The sequence below is a fragment of the Carassius auratus genome, chromosome 1, assembly GCF_003368295.1.
Source record: "Carassius auratus strain Wakin chromosome 1, ASM336829v1, whole genome shotgun sequence".
In the NCBI taxonomy this organism is placed as follows: Eukaryota; Metazoa; Chordata; class Actinopteri; order Cypriniformes; family Cyprinidae; genus Carassius; species Carassius auratus.
The window spans coordinates 28,289,431-28,307,600 of NC_039243.1; the positions used below are offsets into that span (position 1 = coordinate 28,289,431).

At 36.4% G+C, this 18,170-nt stretch overlaps 1 protein-coding gene across 2 annotated transcripts in view; it reads right to left on the bottom strand.

Moving 5' to 3' along the window:
* Positions 1 to 17,560, bottom strand: part of LOC113106314 (dachshund homolog 1-like) — a 50,941-nt gene extending 33,381 nt beyond the window's left edge. Inside the window, exon 1 of one of the 2 annotated variants that reach the window (XM_026268088.1) lies at positions 16,566 to 17,560. In XM_026268088.1, the coding sequence (XP_026123873.1) occupies positions 16,566 to 17,104 (539 nt within the window). In that variant the 5' untranslated portion in view covers positions 17,105 to 17,560. The remainder of the gene's footprint in view (positions 1 to 16,565) is intronic. The other variant, XM_026268095.1, reaches the window with a different exon arrangement.
* Positions 17,561 to 18,170: the final 610 nt, after the last annotated feature.

Here is an 18,170-nt window from a genome sequence, read left to right on the forward strand (position 1 = left end):
AAACATGATCATATTCTGTGCTGCGTCACTACTGGTCAGATTCAGTTCACAATAACAGCAAACTCTAGTGCCAATGACACAGCTCTGGTGAAGTACTGTCTTCTCTCTTCCTTCAGCCATGCTCAATGCCTAACAGGCTGACATTTTTAATAATTCCTAATGGGCCGATATTTTAATTAAACTGATACTGATGGAATCAGATTAAATGTGGTTAAGCCATGCAGCGGAAATGACTCAAGAAATTCAAAGAGAGATCAGCAGATAAGGCACAATTTTTACTCTCTCTCTCTCCCTGTACGATTCATTAACTACGACCCCTTAACGAAGAGTTTTTTTTTATCACCGCAATTTTTCTAGATACTTCATTTGAGAGGACAGATGTGCACAGGAAACAAGACTTAAGATTAACATGGTAGTCTATGAAAGAGTGAGTCAGAGGGGGAAAGAGAAAGAGAGAGAGAACAAGAATGCAATGTACAACTCAGGGTGCCTTTGAGGACATTTAATTAAAATCTAATCCTGCATTCATTAAAGCTCACATAAATTAAGCTGTCATTCATAAGATTTATGGATTCTCATTTGCATACCACATACAATTCATCAATTACTGGGGTATGAACGGGGCACAACCCCCTCAGGGCTGCCCACTGCCACAAACAAAATGGGGTGGGGACAGAGAAAATTAGAGGATGACGAGGGGGTCCTAATTCTCCTGTATTGCCCTGACAAACATTCAGTAGGAACTCATCTAAACGGTGATGATCTGTGTCCACAGCACTAAGAGATAAGAGAGCAGGACGTACAGTATTTTACAGAGGAAACTGATTACTTTAGATTACACAAACAGAAAAAAAGGAACTAAGAGAGATAGATACCTCAATCCCTTATCTTTAGAATAACTACCCGTTTCACTATAAAGCTGTCATCGGGATAAGCTGGAGAAAATAAACCAATCAAAAAAGAAGGAGAAGCCAGGATGACCATATTAATATTCAGGGTTAATGAAGTGAAGAATGAAAAAGTGTTTGTCTACCCATTAGCAGAGACGGACTCTTTCTGACAGGTATATTTCATCAGGCAGAGAGTTATTTGTCAAATAAGTTCACATGAATTTATACACTCCTTTTGCATTATGAAGGGTGTCTTGCTAGTTTCTATAAGTGTCATCTTAGACTTGCTCAATTAGGGCTTAAAACACAACTAATATTCAGTAATATTACCAGTATGACGCCACTGATACTTTCTGATGAGTATAAAACTTCAACTGAATTGAGCCGGATAATGACATTATTGTCTTCTGTAGAGCTGACTTTGAAGTTATTTCATAACTGATGACCTTTTCAGCGTCAATACTATTAACTGAACTGACTTATATCTGATTTGAGATGAATAATCGCACTATTGTCTTCTATAGATATGCTCTGGAGAATGAAACAATTGGTGTTGAAACAATTTCCACTCAGAAATTGCAAGTAAATTTCACAATTACAAAGAAACTGGAAGCAACACAGTGAAGTAAACATTCAAATGTTGATGTAGAACGGCTGAAATAGTATTTTCTTGTAAAATTCCTTACAATAATATTTACAACTTGAATGGTCTTACAATGGTTTGACAATGGTCTGAATTTATTTCATAACTGATGAACTTTGCAACATTGACGCATCCAATGTATTGAACTGAACTGAATCAGCATCGAACTAAACTACGCTGCAAAATTAGACTGTTGCACTGTAAAAATGCTAATCTGCAAATATCTCTTTCCTGAAAGAGATATTTCAACCTGATTTAACCAGTAAAATTTTGTTGTGTTGATATAAATTTATAACATTATAAATAAATACTATTTAGGTTGGTTCAAACAATATTAAATCAAAATTAGACTTGACACCGGTCAGTTAGATATTACCATTTTTGCTTCAGTAAAGCTGCTTTACAGCTGCAATTGAATTTGTTTCATAATTGATATATTTTTATACAATAACACTGTTATTTCCCTTTTTCTCACTGTGAAGCTGCTTTGAAACAATCTGTATTGTATAAAGTTCTATAGAAATAAATGTGACTTTGTAATATAACATGTAATATGAATTGAAGACAGCTTGAAACAGATGCAAAAACATTTAAACGGAACTGCTCTTTGATGAAAAAAGCCCAGCTGAAAGGATAAGAGCAAACATCCTTTATTCTGGGCTCAAACAGGAAGTTCCTTCATGATGGGGCGTAATTGAAGCCCTTATCGCAGTGAAAGACTGAACCCAAATAGTCCACTGTTTGTGTTTCTATCCGCGGCTCTCTGTGATGAATGAAATGTAAATAAGTGTTGTGGCCCCAGTAGGGAGACGAAGAACGAAGGGGAGAGAAAAAGACAGACAGAGACTTAACATCTGTCCCAAACACACACACACACACACACACATACACACACACACACACACACACAGAAACTTTAACATTCCTGTTCCCAAAGCATACGTGCACACACACAAATATCCACATGCACAGGAAATAACAGCAATGGAAAAAAAGCAGTACTGTAAACATTTTACAAACAGACTGCTTCCTCAAACAGACCTACACATTCACACACAAACAGCCACACCAACAAACTTCAACAAGATCAGTCAGTGAGTGAGTTAGGGTTGTTTGTGTGTGTTACTGTAATATTCCCTTTGACGGACTTCAGCAAGCCAGCTGGCCTTTACAACCCTGATGACATTCTAAACAAAAACTCATATTATACTAATAACAGATTATCCACAATTATAAAAAAAAAAGAGATTGATTAAATTAAGCTCCACAGCTTCATTAACTATGAGAGTCCGTCATTTAAAAAAAAAAAAAACATTAATCAGAGAATCATGTAAATACTCTCAAATGTGTTGATGGGAAAGTCTGTGAAAATAAAGAGTATAGTCTGAAAAACCGAATAAATGTTTTAAACTGAACTTAATGAATGCATGTTTTCAGTGGGATTGTGAAGCAGGTAAACAGACACACATGGGATGGAAATCAATGATGAGCAAAGGATGAGTGTAACGGAGTCATTTAGCAGCTGTTGACTCGTCTTGTATGTTAGTAAATATGTACCATATGAAGTGAACCATTACACCACCTTGTCTCGCTTTTAAGACATTATAAGGTTATTTAAAAACATGTCAGGGGAAGCTGAAGCTCACCTAGTTTTGATAGACCTCGGGAGTCCAGACTAAATATTATCAGCTTTATTTTCTCTACTTCACATCAGGTTTTAATTTGATACATTTGGCCACCTTGTTACCAAATTTGGAACATGTGTGAACGTGTGATTCGTGTGATGCGATTTATCAAGGAAGATGAACAAGGAGAAGAAGAAGAGGACATCACAATTAAACAGAATCGCATGTATTTTAATTGTATTTTTGCATGCATTTTTTTGTCCAATAATTTGGGTAACAGGGAAAATGGAAACAGATTGTTTACTTGATGTAGAAAGAGTCCAAATGAAGTTAGGATCGTGGGTGTGACAAGTTTAGGAAACTCAAAAAAAAATTGTGAAACAGGAAAATTCTTAATATGTTTTTTCTGGTAGTTAAAATGAGCTATTTTAAATTTGATAAAGTATTTTTTTGCAACAAAGAAATTTTAAATATAGTGGTCATATTTGAATCGTTTGGATACATTTTTTTTAAAAAGGTCAAGCACTTGAAGGATGGGTTATTTTAAGGGGGATACAGATGTTAGACGTGTTTAAAACAAGCTGCTTTTTATACAAAGTTAATTTTATCTCTAAAAAAAATCTCAAAAATATCACTTGTGATTTTACTGCTATAAACGTACACCATATTTATGGAAACTAACAACTAACATCTGAGCATGGGAAAAGAGAGAAAGCTAATATTTATTAACAATACAATAAAGGATACAGCTTATCAACCAAGTGAATAATTAAACTACTTTCTGCTATGAATTGAATCACTTAAGTAAGTTCACAGGGCAAATTGATCATATTGTAACCAGGGAAGAGTTCAATCTCATCTCTGGCAGATGTTAAAAGGTTAATTGTGGAAGTCTATTTCTCCTGTTCAGGTTCTGGCACCTCTTTAATTTGCTGTTATTATTGTCTCTCATTACAGAAGAAGCCAACAGGGATCTGACAGGTGACATCCTATCATCAGACGGAGGGTTATAAAGCTGCCTCTCTGGATTACTACAGGAATTTTCAGACCTGCATAAGCCCGTATTTCCTTCATGTTAATGCTTTAAGAACTTTAGGATTTACCAAGCAGAGATAAAAGAGCATATTTCCAAAAAAAAAGAAAAAAAAAAAAAAAAAAAAGAAGAAGAATAAGATGGCAGAGAGGCCAGTAAATATTCACTGTGAAGTGCATGCACTTCGTCCCTATACTCTCTCAAAAATCGCTGAGATAGAATTACACTGACAACTAGTAAAAAGATATTTAAAAAAAATAAAAATAATTATGAAGTTGTAACTTGAGTCATGTTTAAGAATGTTCATGTTAAATTTGCATATCAAAAACCATTACACTAGATTAGAATGAGAGTTTATTGGAGTCCTAAACTGGAGTGTGTTTCCATCACAGAATAACATGGTGCTCTGGAACAAGAGTAATAAAAGCCAGTAACACCTGCCATTTATAGGGACAGTATCTGAGCTGTGTACTCGCCTCTATATAGGACATCATCTAAGATCTTCTGCATATATGTAGGTCATTTAACATCACTGCATCTCCTCTCATCCTTTTGTCCTTCATACAATAAAAGTCCACAACAAAAATAGTAATTTTCGCATGCTGGCGTATAAATCATTCGCTTTTCTCTCTCTCAGTAGTTTTTGGCAGATATGGGCCGTGTGTGTGTTAACTTTACCTTCTCGCGGGGACGGTTTGAAAGCACTGCCACTTTCTTTTGACCCTTTAGGAGAACAGTTGTGTAAAAACATGAGGTGAAATCGACTAAACCATTAGGCAGGTTAATCTTTTCCTCGTTCCTGCATCCATTCTGTCTTTTTTTTTAGCAATGTGTTTCACTGTGATCTCTCCATCTCTATTTTCGTCTGTTCTCCACATTTTCGGGAGATGCAAAATTTCCTCCTCTGTCCTCTCTACACTAATCAGGTCACAGGCGTGAAGGAAGCTTTAGGCAAAACCTTTATGTGTTACTTCTGCATTATCCTGTTCTACTTAAAGAAGCGTTAACTCTAAGAAGATCGAAAAAGGAGAGCAGGAAGAGAGAGAAAAAAAAGTTTGCAGCATCATAGTAGTGCTCACTTTCTTTTTGCATTCCCATGCAATTTGTTTGCTCACAGCTTGTTAAGCTGAGTTTTCCCACAAATGGTTACTTCTCTTCACCAGCACAGAATATAAGTTAAGTTCATTCAACAGCATTTGTGGCATAAAGATGATTACCACAAAAATCTATTTAGACTTTTCTAAAAAAAATCAAGGTGATGAATATGCATTTTTTACACATTTTTTAAAAATTATTTAAAAGAATAAATGTGAAGCTTGTTTTATCTGAGTTGTAAAATTGTTTTCACAGTTTTCATAATTTTTGGTTTTACATTGTTATGGCTGAGATATTAATATTTTTAACTTTTTCATATTTTAAATTTTCAGTGTTTAAAAATGTAAGATAATATATATATATATATATATATATATATATATATATATATATATATATATATATATATATATATATATATATATATAGTGGGTTTTTTTATTTATTTATTTATTTTTTTTTACAATATTTGTCTATACTGTTTTATTTGTTTTATTTCTGTTTCAGTTCATGCATTTTCCACCTTTTTTTCCCTCTCTCTGACTTTCGGGTTGTCCCCTCTCCTCTCCACCTAATCCACTGTAATTAATACAGCGTTTTAGTCTATGCACTTCACCAATGCACTTCACCAATGCACTTCACAAACAGCTGCATTCCACATGCCATGTCTCCTGGATACATCACAAACAAACACCGGCACAGACTTACAATGCGTTGCTTCTTGGTTTTTGATTGGTTCTAAAATTATTGATTGACAAACCTAGATACAGCCATAGCCTGCCATATTCTCCACATGGTCTGGACATCTCAATTAGTTTTTGACATTTTGGACTGAAGAATCTCATTAATTTCAAAGCCAGAGGGCTGAAACTGCTTAATCATGAAGCTTTGCAACTCTTTCCAGATTCTCACTTCCTACAGTAGATCTATGGCCAAGAATGACAATTTCTCTGATAAGATTGAGATTAACCATGGAAATGTGGATCTATATTATGAGAATCTGACATTGGTAGGAAAGATTTAAGTCCTGAAACCAAAAACTTGCTCACATTAAAAAGCACAAAAAGTTAAGTGAACCATGCATAATCATACAGAATATAATAATCATATATAACATATAATCCAGTGAGTGTTCTCACACATGAAACACTGTGTTTACCATATTTGATGCTCTAAGCGTATGTGTTTTGATGAATGCTTATACATGTGAATTAAAGACTAAATTATATCTCTTCATCTTATAAAGCAATTGTGTATCTTCACAGATTTAGGATAGCACACTTGATTTATATAGATTAGTTTTATAAAGTTTTGTACTTTTTGATGCATGAAAGTTTAATTGCATGGGCTTTCAACTGATAGACAATTGAGTTCCCGAAGAAGGAATATTTCATGTCATGTCATGCACAAAGGTGAATGAGCCTGACTCTAAAATCTAGAGTCTAAAATCTAAAATCATCTAAAACCGCTGAATGAAAGTTTGGCAAGTGTTTCCAGAGGCTGAACTAATACAGCATAAGTGCGCTTTCCATACTAATTGTTAAAACACTGTTAATACATTAACATGGGTTAGTAATTAATCCTGGGGCTAACCATGAGATTTCACACTGTTGATTTGAAATCCCTGGATGAATGTTCTCATTTGCATATCTATGAGTTTTATGACATCAGTGGAGAAATACAGCATGCCACCAGCACACATAATCTTTTCAATACTTGCTTGTCCAGCAATGGAAAGGTCACTGTGTGAATCTGCTCTGATTGTATCAAATATTCTGGAATATACTAGAATAATAATAATGGTATTTTTAAGAAACACCTGAGAGGTCTCTGTCCTTGTCCATTCTGCCTTTTTCTGCCACGTATGCACAAGACTTGGATCAAACCACTCAATTTTTTTTTTGTTTTTGTTTTAGTTACCTGGACTCGGAGAGACCATGGAGGTTGGACAGGAACCATTTTTTTTAACATCTTTTAACATATTTTTCACACGTTGAGTACTGAACCACTGCATGAATATTTATATTATAGTTTATTATAGTTTATAGTTGTCCGTCTGTTGCAAAAGAACTTCCTGTAACATTCTAGCAATGTTAGTAACATTCTGGCTTTTCCTTTTTCCTACTCCACGCTTACTTGCAGAACTGATGCAGAAACCCAACTCTGAGTTTGTTTCATATGACTCTTTAGACCTAACCTGATCTCATGAGAAAATATTACAAACAATATATATATATTTTTTTTGTAACAAAGTTACAAATTCATGCAATGTGATTTATGATTTGTAATTTAAAAAGTAAGCTTGAAACTTCACCCCTAAACCTACATCTTAATGTTGCATGATCAAGTGATCAAGTCAAATCACACAAGAAATCAAACTAATTTAATCACCTACTGTAAGGATTGCAAGGTTTCGAGATATTAAGCTTTTTGCATTCCATATAGTGATATGGGATAAGGGAGCAAATCTCTATTACACATCAGTCCCAAAATGTGCAATTAAAAAAAAAAAAAAAAAAAAAAAACTTTATATTTTTGTAAGGTTTTATTCTTAATTATCAGATTCAAACAGTTTGAAAAACCCTATCCTAAATCCAACCAATAGTGTTAACAATAGCAAACATGAGATTAAAAAACATTTGTCAAATTAACCATGCCATTATAGTTTGCTTCTACAAGTCTGAGCTCTTTAATCATGATTTGAGTTTCACATGACTTGTGTTACACATCACCGAGCAGTATAGATATGTAGACATCACATATATTAATTTACAAAAAAGCACTACTCAACTGTTTTTTTTTTTTTTTTAGGTCATAACAGTATTGTGCAAGAAAATAAATCTTTATTAACTGATAATCTATGTGTTCATTTCAGCAGGAAACTGTAATGAATTGCATGTACACACGTAGGAGTGTTTTTGTAGTTTTGCAAAAATGTAGGTACACTTTTTACCAATGAGCTTATGGGGGTTAATAGCCTTACATATAAAGAAAAACAACATCAGCAGCACCATTCTGAATACACTGAAGCTCACGGTGTTTCGATCACTTCCTGTGTTTCCATCTCCAGGTGTTTTCAGCATTAAAAAATCCTAAACCTCCTGTGATTCAATGTTTCAAATGTCCCATTATGAAGCAAACACAGGAAACCAACGAGCCATTTCTGTCCTGTCCATCATCCTCTCTCATCAACAAGATCATCGACCATGTGTGTCTGTGTGTGCAACTTCATGATCAAACAGCCAGAACAGTGTGTTAATAATCAGACCGAGTCAAAACATCATGGTGGCCATGACAAACAGAAACACACACACACACACACACACTTTAGATTTCCATGTGCTTCAGAGGGAGTCAGAACAGAGAGACTCCCTGAGGTGGAATTAATGAAAAACCCTTTCATGGAAAACTCATCAAGCTGAGAGAGAGAGAGAGAGAGAGAGAGAGAGAGAGAGACTGCTTGAGTGTGTATGAGAGAGAGAGGAATAGAGAAAGTAAGAAAGAGATAGCATGTCCTTGTGTGTGTAGTGAGTGGAGGAGGGGTCAGAGCGCGTGACCTCTCATTTCATACTTTAATTAAAATCTCCCCCTGACGTCCTCTTCTCTTCCATGCTGGCTCGCCTTCCCACAGAGGCCATCACACACACACACACACACACACACTCACACACACACATTCTTTCCTCTGCCCTCCACACCCGTACACAAACACACACTCCATTTGAAAAGACATGTTTACTCTATCTCTAATGTCCTCCTGTGTTTCATTAGCTCTGTAACATTCTGTAAACACCAGGGGAACTTTCAGAGCTTTGCTTACACCACCATTACACTGAATACACAAGAGAGCTATCAGATGCTTAAACACATCATATGCAAACAGCTAATGAATCCAAAAAATGTCTTTTTGAGGACCCCGAATGAGAATTTGATCAATTAAGCCCCTAGGATAAATCCCTCGGTACAATTTGTGTGCAAATGACTTTACTTACGGTTTACACAGAGATATCTTCTGCTTGTGTTTTATGATTAAGGCCCCTTGAGTCCACAGACATCATATTTAACTTGTGCGCAACATTGCTAGAACAGCTGTTATCAGAGCAATCCATCATTTGTTTTGCAGTGAGTTTCACCTGCTCAGCAAAAAAAAAAAAGAAAACAAGACCTAAGCACTATTATGTCCTAAAGACCAACACAAGTGGGTGTGCACCTGGTTACACTGAACACTGAAGTGTTAACACTATACACTTCAGTGTGTGTGTGTGTGTGTGTGTGTGTGTGTGTGTGTGTGTGTGTGTGTGTGTGTGTGTGTGTATGTGTGTGTATGTGTGTGTGTGTGTGTGTGTGTGTGATAAACAGCAGCTGGAGTTCCCACAGATCAAGTGCTGAAACCCCATGTTGAACTTTATGCCCAATAAAGAGGTGCTTTATGCTGATATGAATGTCACTTGTCCATCATCATTATAATACCACTAAACTTTACACCTCAGTTCAACATAAAAGAGATACACATATATCCAGACTGTTATATTTAATCATCTCCTCTTTAGATCTCAAATATATATTCATTTAAAATTATTATTTAAAATGTAATATTGAAATTCTTGAAAAGAAAACGTTATATTTAATTAGCTTGGCATGGTATTATAATTATAAGAATTATTAATTGATTAATTGCTAATATATAGACATAAGTAAATGTAGAAATATAAATAGGTTTACTTGTTATGTTTATAAATAATAATATATTATATAGAGAGAGCAAGTTTTTTTATTTTATTTTTTAAACTGCTGAAAAAATTATTAAAACAAAGTCTAACCAACATGCAGAATCAGAAAAAAATATATAAAACATGAAATGATATCATTGAGAGCAGTCTTGCAGAACCTCATAACTATATGACAGGGTCAAAAATTGCATTAAAATAAATGATAGTTTCACCTTTTTGTGTTAAGTTTGGTTCAGGTTATAAAAAGTACTGTTGTGCATCAGCCCAAAAATTTTATAATATTTATCAATTAATAATGAAAACTTATTTATAATTAAAATATGTATTAATAATTAATCATCATTTATTAATTAATAAATCATTATATTGTTCTATTTTTTTCTAACTATAATATTGATTAATTTGGTTTCACTCAAATGTTTATTTAAGAAAAATATGTTAATATCTTTCTTTTCACTTTTCTATTTTATATTCATTTTTTGTTCTTTCTTTGAACTGGTATAATAAGAATACATTTTTAGATAGTTGGCACTTGTCCAGCAATATATATATATATTTACATTATATATATATATATATATATATTATATATATATATATATATATATATATATATATATATATATATATATATATATATACTTAATATATATATATATATATATATACTTAATATATATATATATATATATACTTAATATATATATATATATATATAATATATACACTTAATATATATATATATATATATATACATATATATGCATCTCACTAAACATTCTATTACCTACGTTCTGTTTGGCTGGATCAAAACAAACACAGCATGCATGTAAGGTGATATTTTCCAAACTCTCATCAATTCACCTCATCTCTGAGAACACACAGTCTTACACTCGCACACACAACAGCAGATGGACACATGCAAACACAATAGCCCCATAAAGACATCAACAGTATTTTAAGCCCTTGTTCGCTAACACATTTCTTTTATGATTCACAGCATGCCACTACAAAGCTATCAGCTGTCTGGGCAGCTGCATCGGCGGTTTCCAATAGAGTCACTAAAGCTTTGAGAGATCTGAACACACACACACACACACACACACACACACACACAAAGGGTATCTATTTCAACCACACATGCACAAGAGCCGACCATAAACTCCACAGACATACAGTATTGTTCAAAATAATAGCAGTACAATGTGACTAACCAGAATAATCAAGGTTTTTCGTATATTTTTTTATTGCTACGTGGCAAACAAGTTACCAGTAGGTTCAGTAGATTCTCAGAAAACAAATGAGACCCAGCATTCATGATATGCACGCTCTTAAGGCTGTGCAATTGGGCAATTAGTTGAATTAGTTGAAAGGGGTGTGTTCAAAAAAATAGCAGTGTGGCATTCAATCACTGAGGTCATCAATTTTGTGAAGAAACGGGTGTGAATCAGGTGGCCCCTATTTAAGGATGAAGCCAACACTTGTTGAACATGCATTTGAAAGCTGAGGAAAATGGGTCGTTCAAGACATTGTTCAGAAGAACAGCGTACTTTGATTAAAAAGTTGATTAGAGAGGGGAAAACCTATAAAGAGGTGCAAAAAATGATAGGCTGTTCAGCTAAAATGATCTCCAATGCCTTAAAATGGAGAGCAAAACCAGAGAGACGTGGAAGAAAACGGAAGACAACCATCAAAATGGATAGAAGAATAACCAGAATGGCAAAGGCTCAGCCAATGATCACCTCCAGGATGATCAAAGACAGTCTGGAGTTACCTGTAAGTACTGTGACAGTTAGAAGACGTCTGTGTGAAGCTAATCTATTTTCAAGAATCCCCCGCAAAGTCCCTCTGTTAAAAAAAAGGCATGTGCAGAAGAGGTTACAATTTGCCAAAGAACACATCAACTGGCCTAAAGAGAAATGGAGGAACATTTTGTGGACTGATGAGAGTAAAATTGTTCTTTTTGGGTCCAAGGGCCACAGGCAGTTTGTGAGACGACCCCCAAACTCTGAATTCAAGCCACAGTACACAGTGAAGACAGTGAAGCATGGAGGTGCAAGCATCATGATATGGGCATGTTTCTCCTACTATGGTGTTGGGCCTATTTATCGCATACCAGGGATCATGGATCAGTTTGCATATGTTAAAATACTTGAAGAGGTCATGTTGCCCTATGCTGAAGAGGACATGCCCTTGAAATGGTTGTTTCAACAAGACAATGACCCAAAACACACTAGTAAACGGGTAAAGTCTTGGTTCCAAACCAACAAAATTAATGTTATGGAGTGGCCAGCCCAATCTCCAGACCTTAATCCAATTGAGAACTTGTGGGGTGATATCAAAAATGCTATTTCTGAAGCAAAACCAAGAAATGTGAATGAATTGTGGAATGTTGTTAAAGAATCATGGAGTGGAATAACAGCTGAGAGGTGCCACAAGTTGGTTGACTCCATGCCACACAGATGTCAAGCAGTTTTAAAAAACTGTGGTCATACAACTAAATATCAGTTTAGTGATTCACAGGATTGCTAAATCCCAGAAAAAAAAAATGTTTGTACAAAATAGTTTTGAGTTTGTACAGTCAAAGGTAGACACTGCTATTCTTTTGAACACACCCCTTTCAACTAATTGCCCAATTGCACAGCCTTAAGAGCGTGCATATCATGAATGCTGGGTCTTGTTTGTTTTCTGACAATCTACTGAACCTACTGGTAACTTGTTTGCCACGTAGCAATAAAAAATATACTAAAAACCTTGATTATTCTGGTTAGTCACATTGTACTGCTATTATTTTGAACAATACTGTATGTAATGATTGATATTAGAGGATTAAAAATATACTGCAGCCTTGAAAGCGTGGCAATCGAAACCTTTCGTCATAACACAAGAGGAAAAAAAAAACGTGTGGATGGATTTCAGATCTGGTTCTGTGTCGCACATTCACACACTCTTCTATTTTCCTCCCAGTAATCACTCACTCCGCGCTAACACACTGTGGAAGGGCCGAATCAAACCTCGCTGACTGATAGAGGCTCGTGTTACTGCTGGAAAGGACCTGAAGGTCAAGGGAAGACAGAGACATGGAGAGAGAGACGTCTGTTTGAGGTTAGTGTGTTTGTGTACATGTGCATGTAGAAGAGGGAAAAACAGCGGGTGAGAACAAGATAACGGGAATTTTTAAATGAAAGCAATCACACTGACATCAATTGCCTGTGGATAATTTGCTGTCTAGGGTTTGCCAGTGCCGCTGCTATGGGTATTTGTTTTGACTGTAATCCATGGCCTTTAAAATATCTCCCATTTGAAGATCAGAGAAAGAGAACACACACTGACACACTCCTCTCGCTCCGAGCATTCACACGACTTGAACTGTGTGAGAGGAAAATCTTCAAAGACACAAATACCCATTTTTTGCAGAGTATTCGCAAAAGAGTTGCACTAAGCTATGTCTGTCATCTCACTTTCTTGCTTGGTTTCTCACAAACGCACACACTTAATGAACACACAGACCCGCATAAGCTCCACTTCACAGACGGAGAGTTTCTGAGAGGAAGGTCACAACACAAAGCCAATGAGTCGTGATACATCACGTCCGTTTAAGACTTTCTGGAAGTGAGTGGGATTCTACGAATCTAAATCATTCAGTAAATAAAGGCTGACAAAGTGCAGGCTAATTGTAAGAGCATAAGCATTGTGTTTACTATTAAGAGTGAAACCAGACACACAGCAAGCCAAAAGGCCTTTTATGGACATTCAAACTTAGTCTGATTGCGCATTCTGTTGAGCATTGTGAAGTGCTGCAGTAAATCAACTATTAGTTTTATGCTGATACAAGATGCGTTTCGTTAGAACTTAGTCATAAAAGGAAACGCTTGGAGTGATGAATGACTCTGTAAAGCAGACAGACCAAGTCAGCACCTATAGGGCATTTTTTTTTTCTGGCTGCCAGAAAAAGCTCATGGATTAGATGACGGTCAAAGAAGACATATCTTTTCAACAAAGAGAAGTGCTGAGGAAGTAGTCAGATTTGATGAATATCACATTAGCAGCACAGCTCAAAGAAAGGACACAGAACGTTGAGTCTCCCCACAACATGTGGTGGAGAGGTGGTTTTTCTGTTTAGTTTCTGCTAAAACGATAACAAAATGCTAATGTGCCAGTTGAGCAGAATCCTTTTATCTGCTCATGATGAGTCAAAGTGGCAAACTTTGATTCAGCATGAGTCATTTCTGAACGAAAGAGCCACCCTTTGTATCCTAACTACAAACAAATAATAATTCTTGAGATTTCATATGAATTCGCACATATTTTAGACAAATCTATGAAGGTCCACCGCTAAACACATCCATCAGTGGGCTGGGGATAAACATGACCAAACCATAAGAATGAAATTAGCCACCAATTTGCTAAAAGTAGAATTAGCCATAAGAGGGTGCGGGCCTTAGTCTCTCAATTTAAACTTCTCAGTTACGTCTTTAGAGAATTCAAGGGACAGACGTCCAAGAATTTAGCCCACGCAGTCTGATCTCTATTCAGCTCTGCCAAATTTAAAACATTAGGAGGCCAGACATTGATTAAATAGTCATTATAGATATATAGATATATAAATATATATATAGATACAGATTATATAGATATGAACATTTAAAATTAGTGGTTTTGAGCTTCTTACTAGGGTTGGTCTGAGTTTAGATTCTCAAAACACCTTTTCACGACAAAATGAGCACAAATGAGCAAATTAGATGTCAGGAGAATGGTCTACTTCACGTATAAATAGGTTCTGATACAAATTTATAACGCATAAAAATGCATTTATACATTTGTTGATTAATCCTGAGGCAAAAAGAATTAATACGATTAGGATATAATTCAAAGTGGTGACAAAAAGGGCGGGAGGACTTTTAGAGAGTACCCTTTTAAAACTGCCGCTCTAGGCAATATGAAAAATTAATTAATTTCTGCGGAGAATCAATTTCTATATTAGACTCCGCTGGGGAGCAAGCGCTCGGGCAGGAATCAGGGATTCTAATCTCGTTCCAGTAACTTGTGTCACAAGCGCTTAACATCTCCTCACCAGTGCCAATGGCTGCCCAAATGCGCTCTTTAATAAGCAAACAGCTCTGAACTGGTGTCATTAATTTGATCACAGACAAGTAAACCCATACTGTTCTGTTCACTTTAACTCTCTTCAACTGTAAAGCGTGTAGGCCTACAAATACACACACACGCACATACACACACACACACACACATATATATATATATATATATATATATATATATATATATATATATATATATATATATATATATATATATATATATATAAATAACATGTATTCCTTGGGAATCGAACCCACAACCTTTAGTGCTACTAACGCAATGCTCTACCACTGAGCAACAGGAACATTAAGCCATATTATCATCAGCCTCAGCAATGGTTTAGATGATCATTTTAGGAAACGCAGCCCTGTTTGAGAGCAGCATCAGCAGTGAGAAGAAGCTGTTGATTAGTTTGTCTTGCAGCATTTGAGTTTGATCACATGGACAGGAAAAAAGTTCTACCCTATACAGCTAGTTGCTAACATAGTTAATTTGGTCAATCTAATGCATATTGTGCACGTTCAATTTTCTAGCTAAACAAAAATAATACATTTGCGATATTTTCGATACCACATTAGTCTCGATATAGCTTATGGAAAGGCTATCAGTAATAAAGTGTCAAAGTTTTCATAGTATTCAAACTTTTATGGCATCAGAGTCAGTTGCATATGACAGCTCAACAGAATATAGCGCTTTTATGACTAGTTGTCTAAAATGATATGGTTCAATAACTATCTAGGCTGATATAACCCTAATCATGCCACGTGACTGAGTCATGCAAATTCATTATAGGTTATAACTCAGACAGCAGTATTAACATTCCTTGAGTTCATCCACACATTTGAAGTATTTTTCATGTGAAAACTGCAATCGGAAACTACGTGAGCCATATACATGACGTTTAACAAGTGATCGCCTACTTGTGGTCCATCTGATACCCGACCACGGGACCACTGCAGACTAACCTGTGAGCTGACATTCAGTGTAACTCCTAACAAAACTGGAATGGTCCCATTAAATGTTGAGATAACAGACAGATCTCCCTCTCTCTCTTCCATATCTATAAACAAAAGTGTTTGTTCACACATGATACATTTTAGAGAAAGACAGTTACATTCAGTCCTATTCTGACTGCATGATTGATGGTGTCCAAAAAGGTGAGTGTAGGCTATACTGTATGTTCGATGTGATGCATTCCAGTATAAAAGTGACCTGATATGAGCATGATTACCAAAGGCCAAACTGTGATCATAAGGCTAGAGATAATTGTGCTGTGCTCAGCAAAGATGAGTTTGTCTATGAAACGTCTGCGCAATATATGAGCTCAATAAACCCGCATAGTGCCCAGTGCTTGAATTCTTTTTAGTTTGGCGCAACTTTTCAAAGTTCTTTTCTGCATCCTTTACAGTATAGATCTCGTGTAGCTTCGAGAAGGCTTACATTTACCTTGCATTGGTGCAGTCGTTATAGAGGACCTCGAAGTCTTTTCTCGATATGAGTTTGCAGCGATTGACTCCGGGCTGAATCGCGCCCAGTCCACGAAGGATGCGAACCTGCTCCACGTTGCACACCACGGGCGTTATCTCCAGACGTTTGAGTTTCGTGTATACGGTGTGCAGTCCACCGACCAGGTGCTTGAGAAACAGGTCAAACGCCTGCGGGAGGCAGATGAGCTCGTTGCCGCTGACAGTGAAAGACGCGAGCTTTGCGCCTCGGACCTCGACCATCTTACACTCGTTGTTTTGAGGGGTGTTCTCCACTGGGGAAGGAGTGGAATACACGGGTTTGTGCGGGAGACTTCCGATGGGGATGCCCGGGCTCGCGGAGCAGAGCAGTTCTGTTCTGAAGAAGCTCGGTCCGGATGGGGTGACGGACGGAGAGGGTGAGAGGGTCGCCGGGGTCGAGGAGTTCACCGCCGCGGCGACCGAGATCGGAGACGCGTGGGACATCGGTGTCGCGGGCAGCAGCGCAGCCGGTGTGGCCATGGTCAGCACTGAATAAATCTCTTGAAAGTGATCGGACAAAAGTAATGAATCACGGGAGAATTAATAAAACAACAAAACAATTCCGTTTTAATCGAAAAGTAAAATCAGCTTGGTATGAAGGGGCTAAAAAAAACCGAGATGTTGTCTGTGCGTCAGGACATCGATCAAAGCGTGATAGTGACAGTGGGAATAAGTGAAGAGCTGAGCTGCTCGCCTCGGACGAGTTGAATCTGTCACATTGTGGTCCGGAGGAGGAGCCAAGAAACAAAGAGAGTTTGGAAGAGACACAGCGCGCGCGTGTGTGGCTTTCTTTCAGAGCAGGTAGATCTGGAACAATGAACTTCACAAGAACTCGTGCTATTGCTGATGTTGAGCAACGAGGTACCTTTTATAATACTCACAGTAAAGATAAACAAACAGAACAACAGACCACAAGTAGGGCGTGTTTGTTTAGCCATTGACTGTTAAATTCGTTGTGTGAAAGGCTCTATTTATTTATTTATTTATTTACTTATATGTTGTCACAGTCTAGTCACAAAGTCTATGGAAGGACAGACTTATGTTGTAGCTATTAATTCATGCTTGAAATGAATAATAACAGCACTTCAATAGTTAACGGCGCTTTGTACATGCACATTAATTCGCCGCGTGAGAAGTTCTGATGAAACAATGTTGAAGGCAATTTAAATAAAGCTCATTTAAATGTCAGTTCTCATGGTTGGGGCTTTACTATAATTGGCTATTTAATTAAAACAATTTCCACGGTCATTAATACAGCCCGAGCGTTGTAGTGCACTGACATATTTTAATTACATGGTATTAACAAAATTGATATGCCTTAGAAAGCACGGTGAAAATCTGAATAAGAAATGACTTTAGCAACTATACGTCATCCCCTTATGGACATTACGAGTATCAGCATATGACTGGTCAACACTGGGAAAGAGAATCATTTAACTTAGTGTGCAGTTGCAACATTGCTTAAAGAATAAGAATTTTCCAAATTTTTGTTAAGGTCGAGCATAGCAGAGACAGGATATAAAGCTTATACTGCCATCTATTGTGA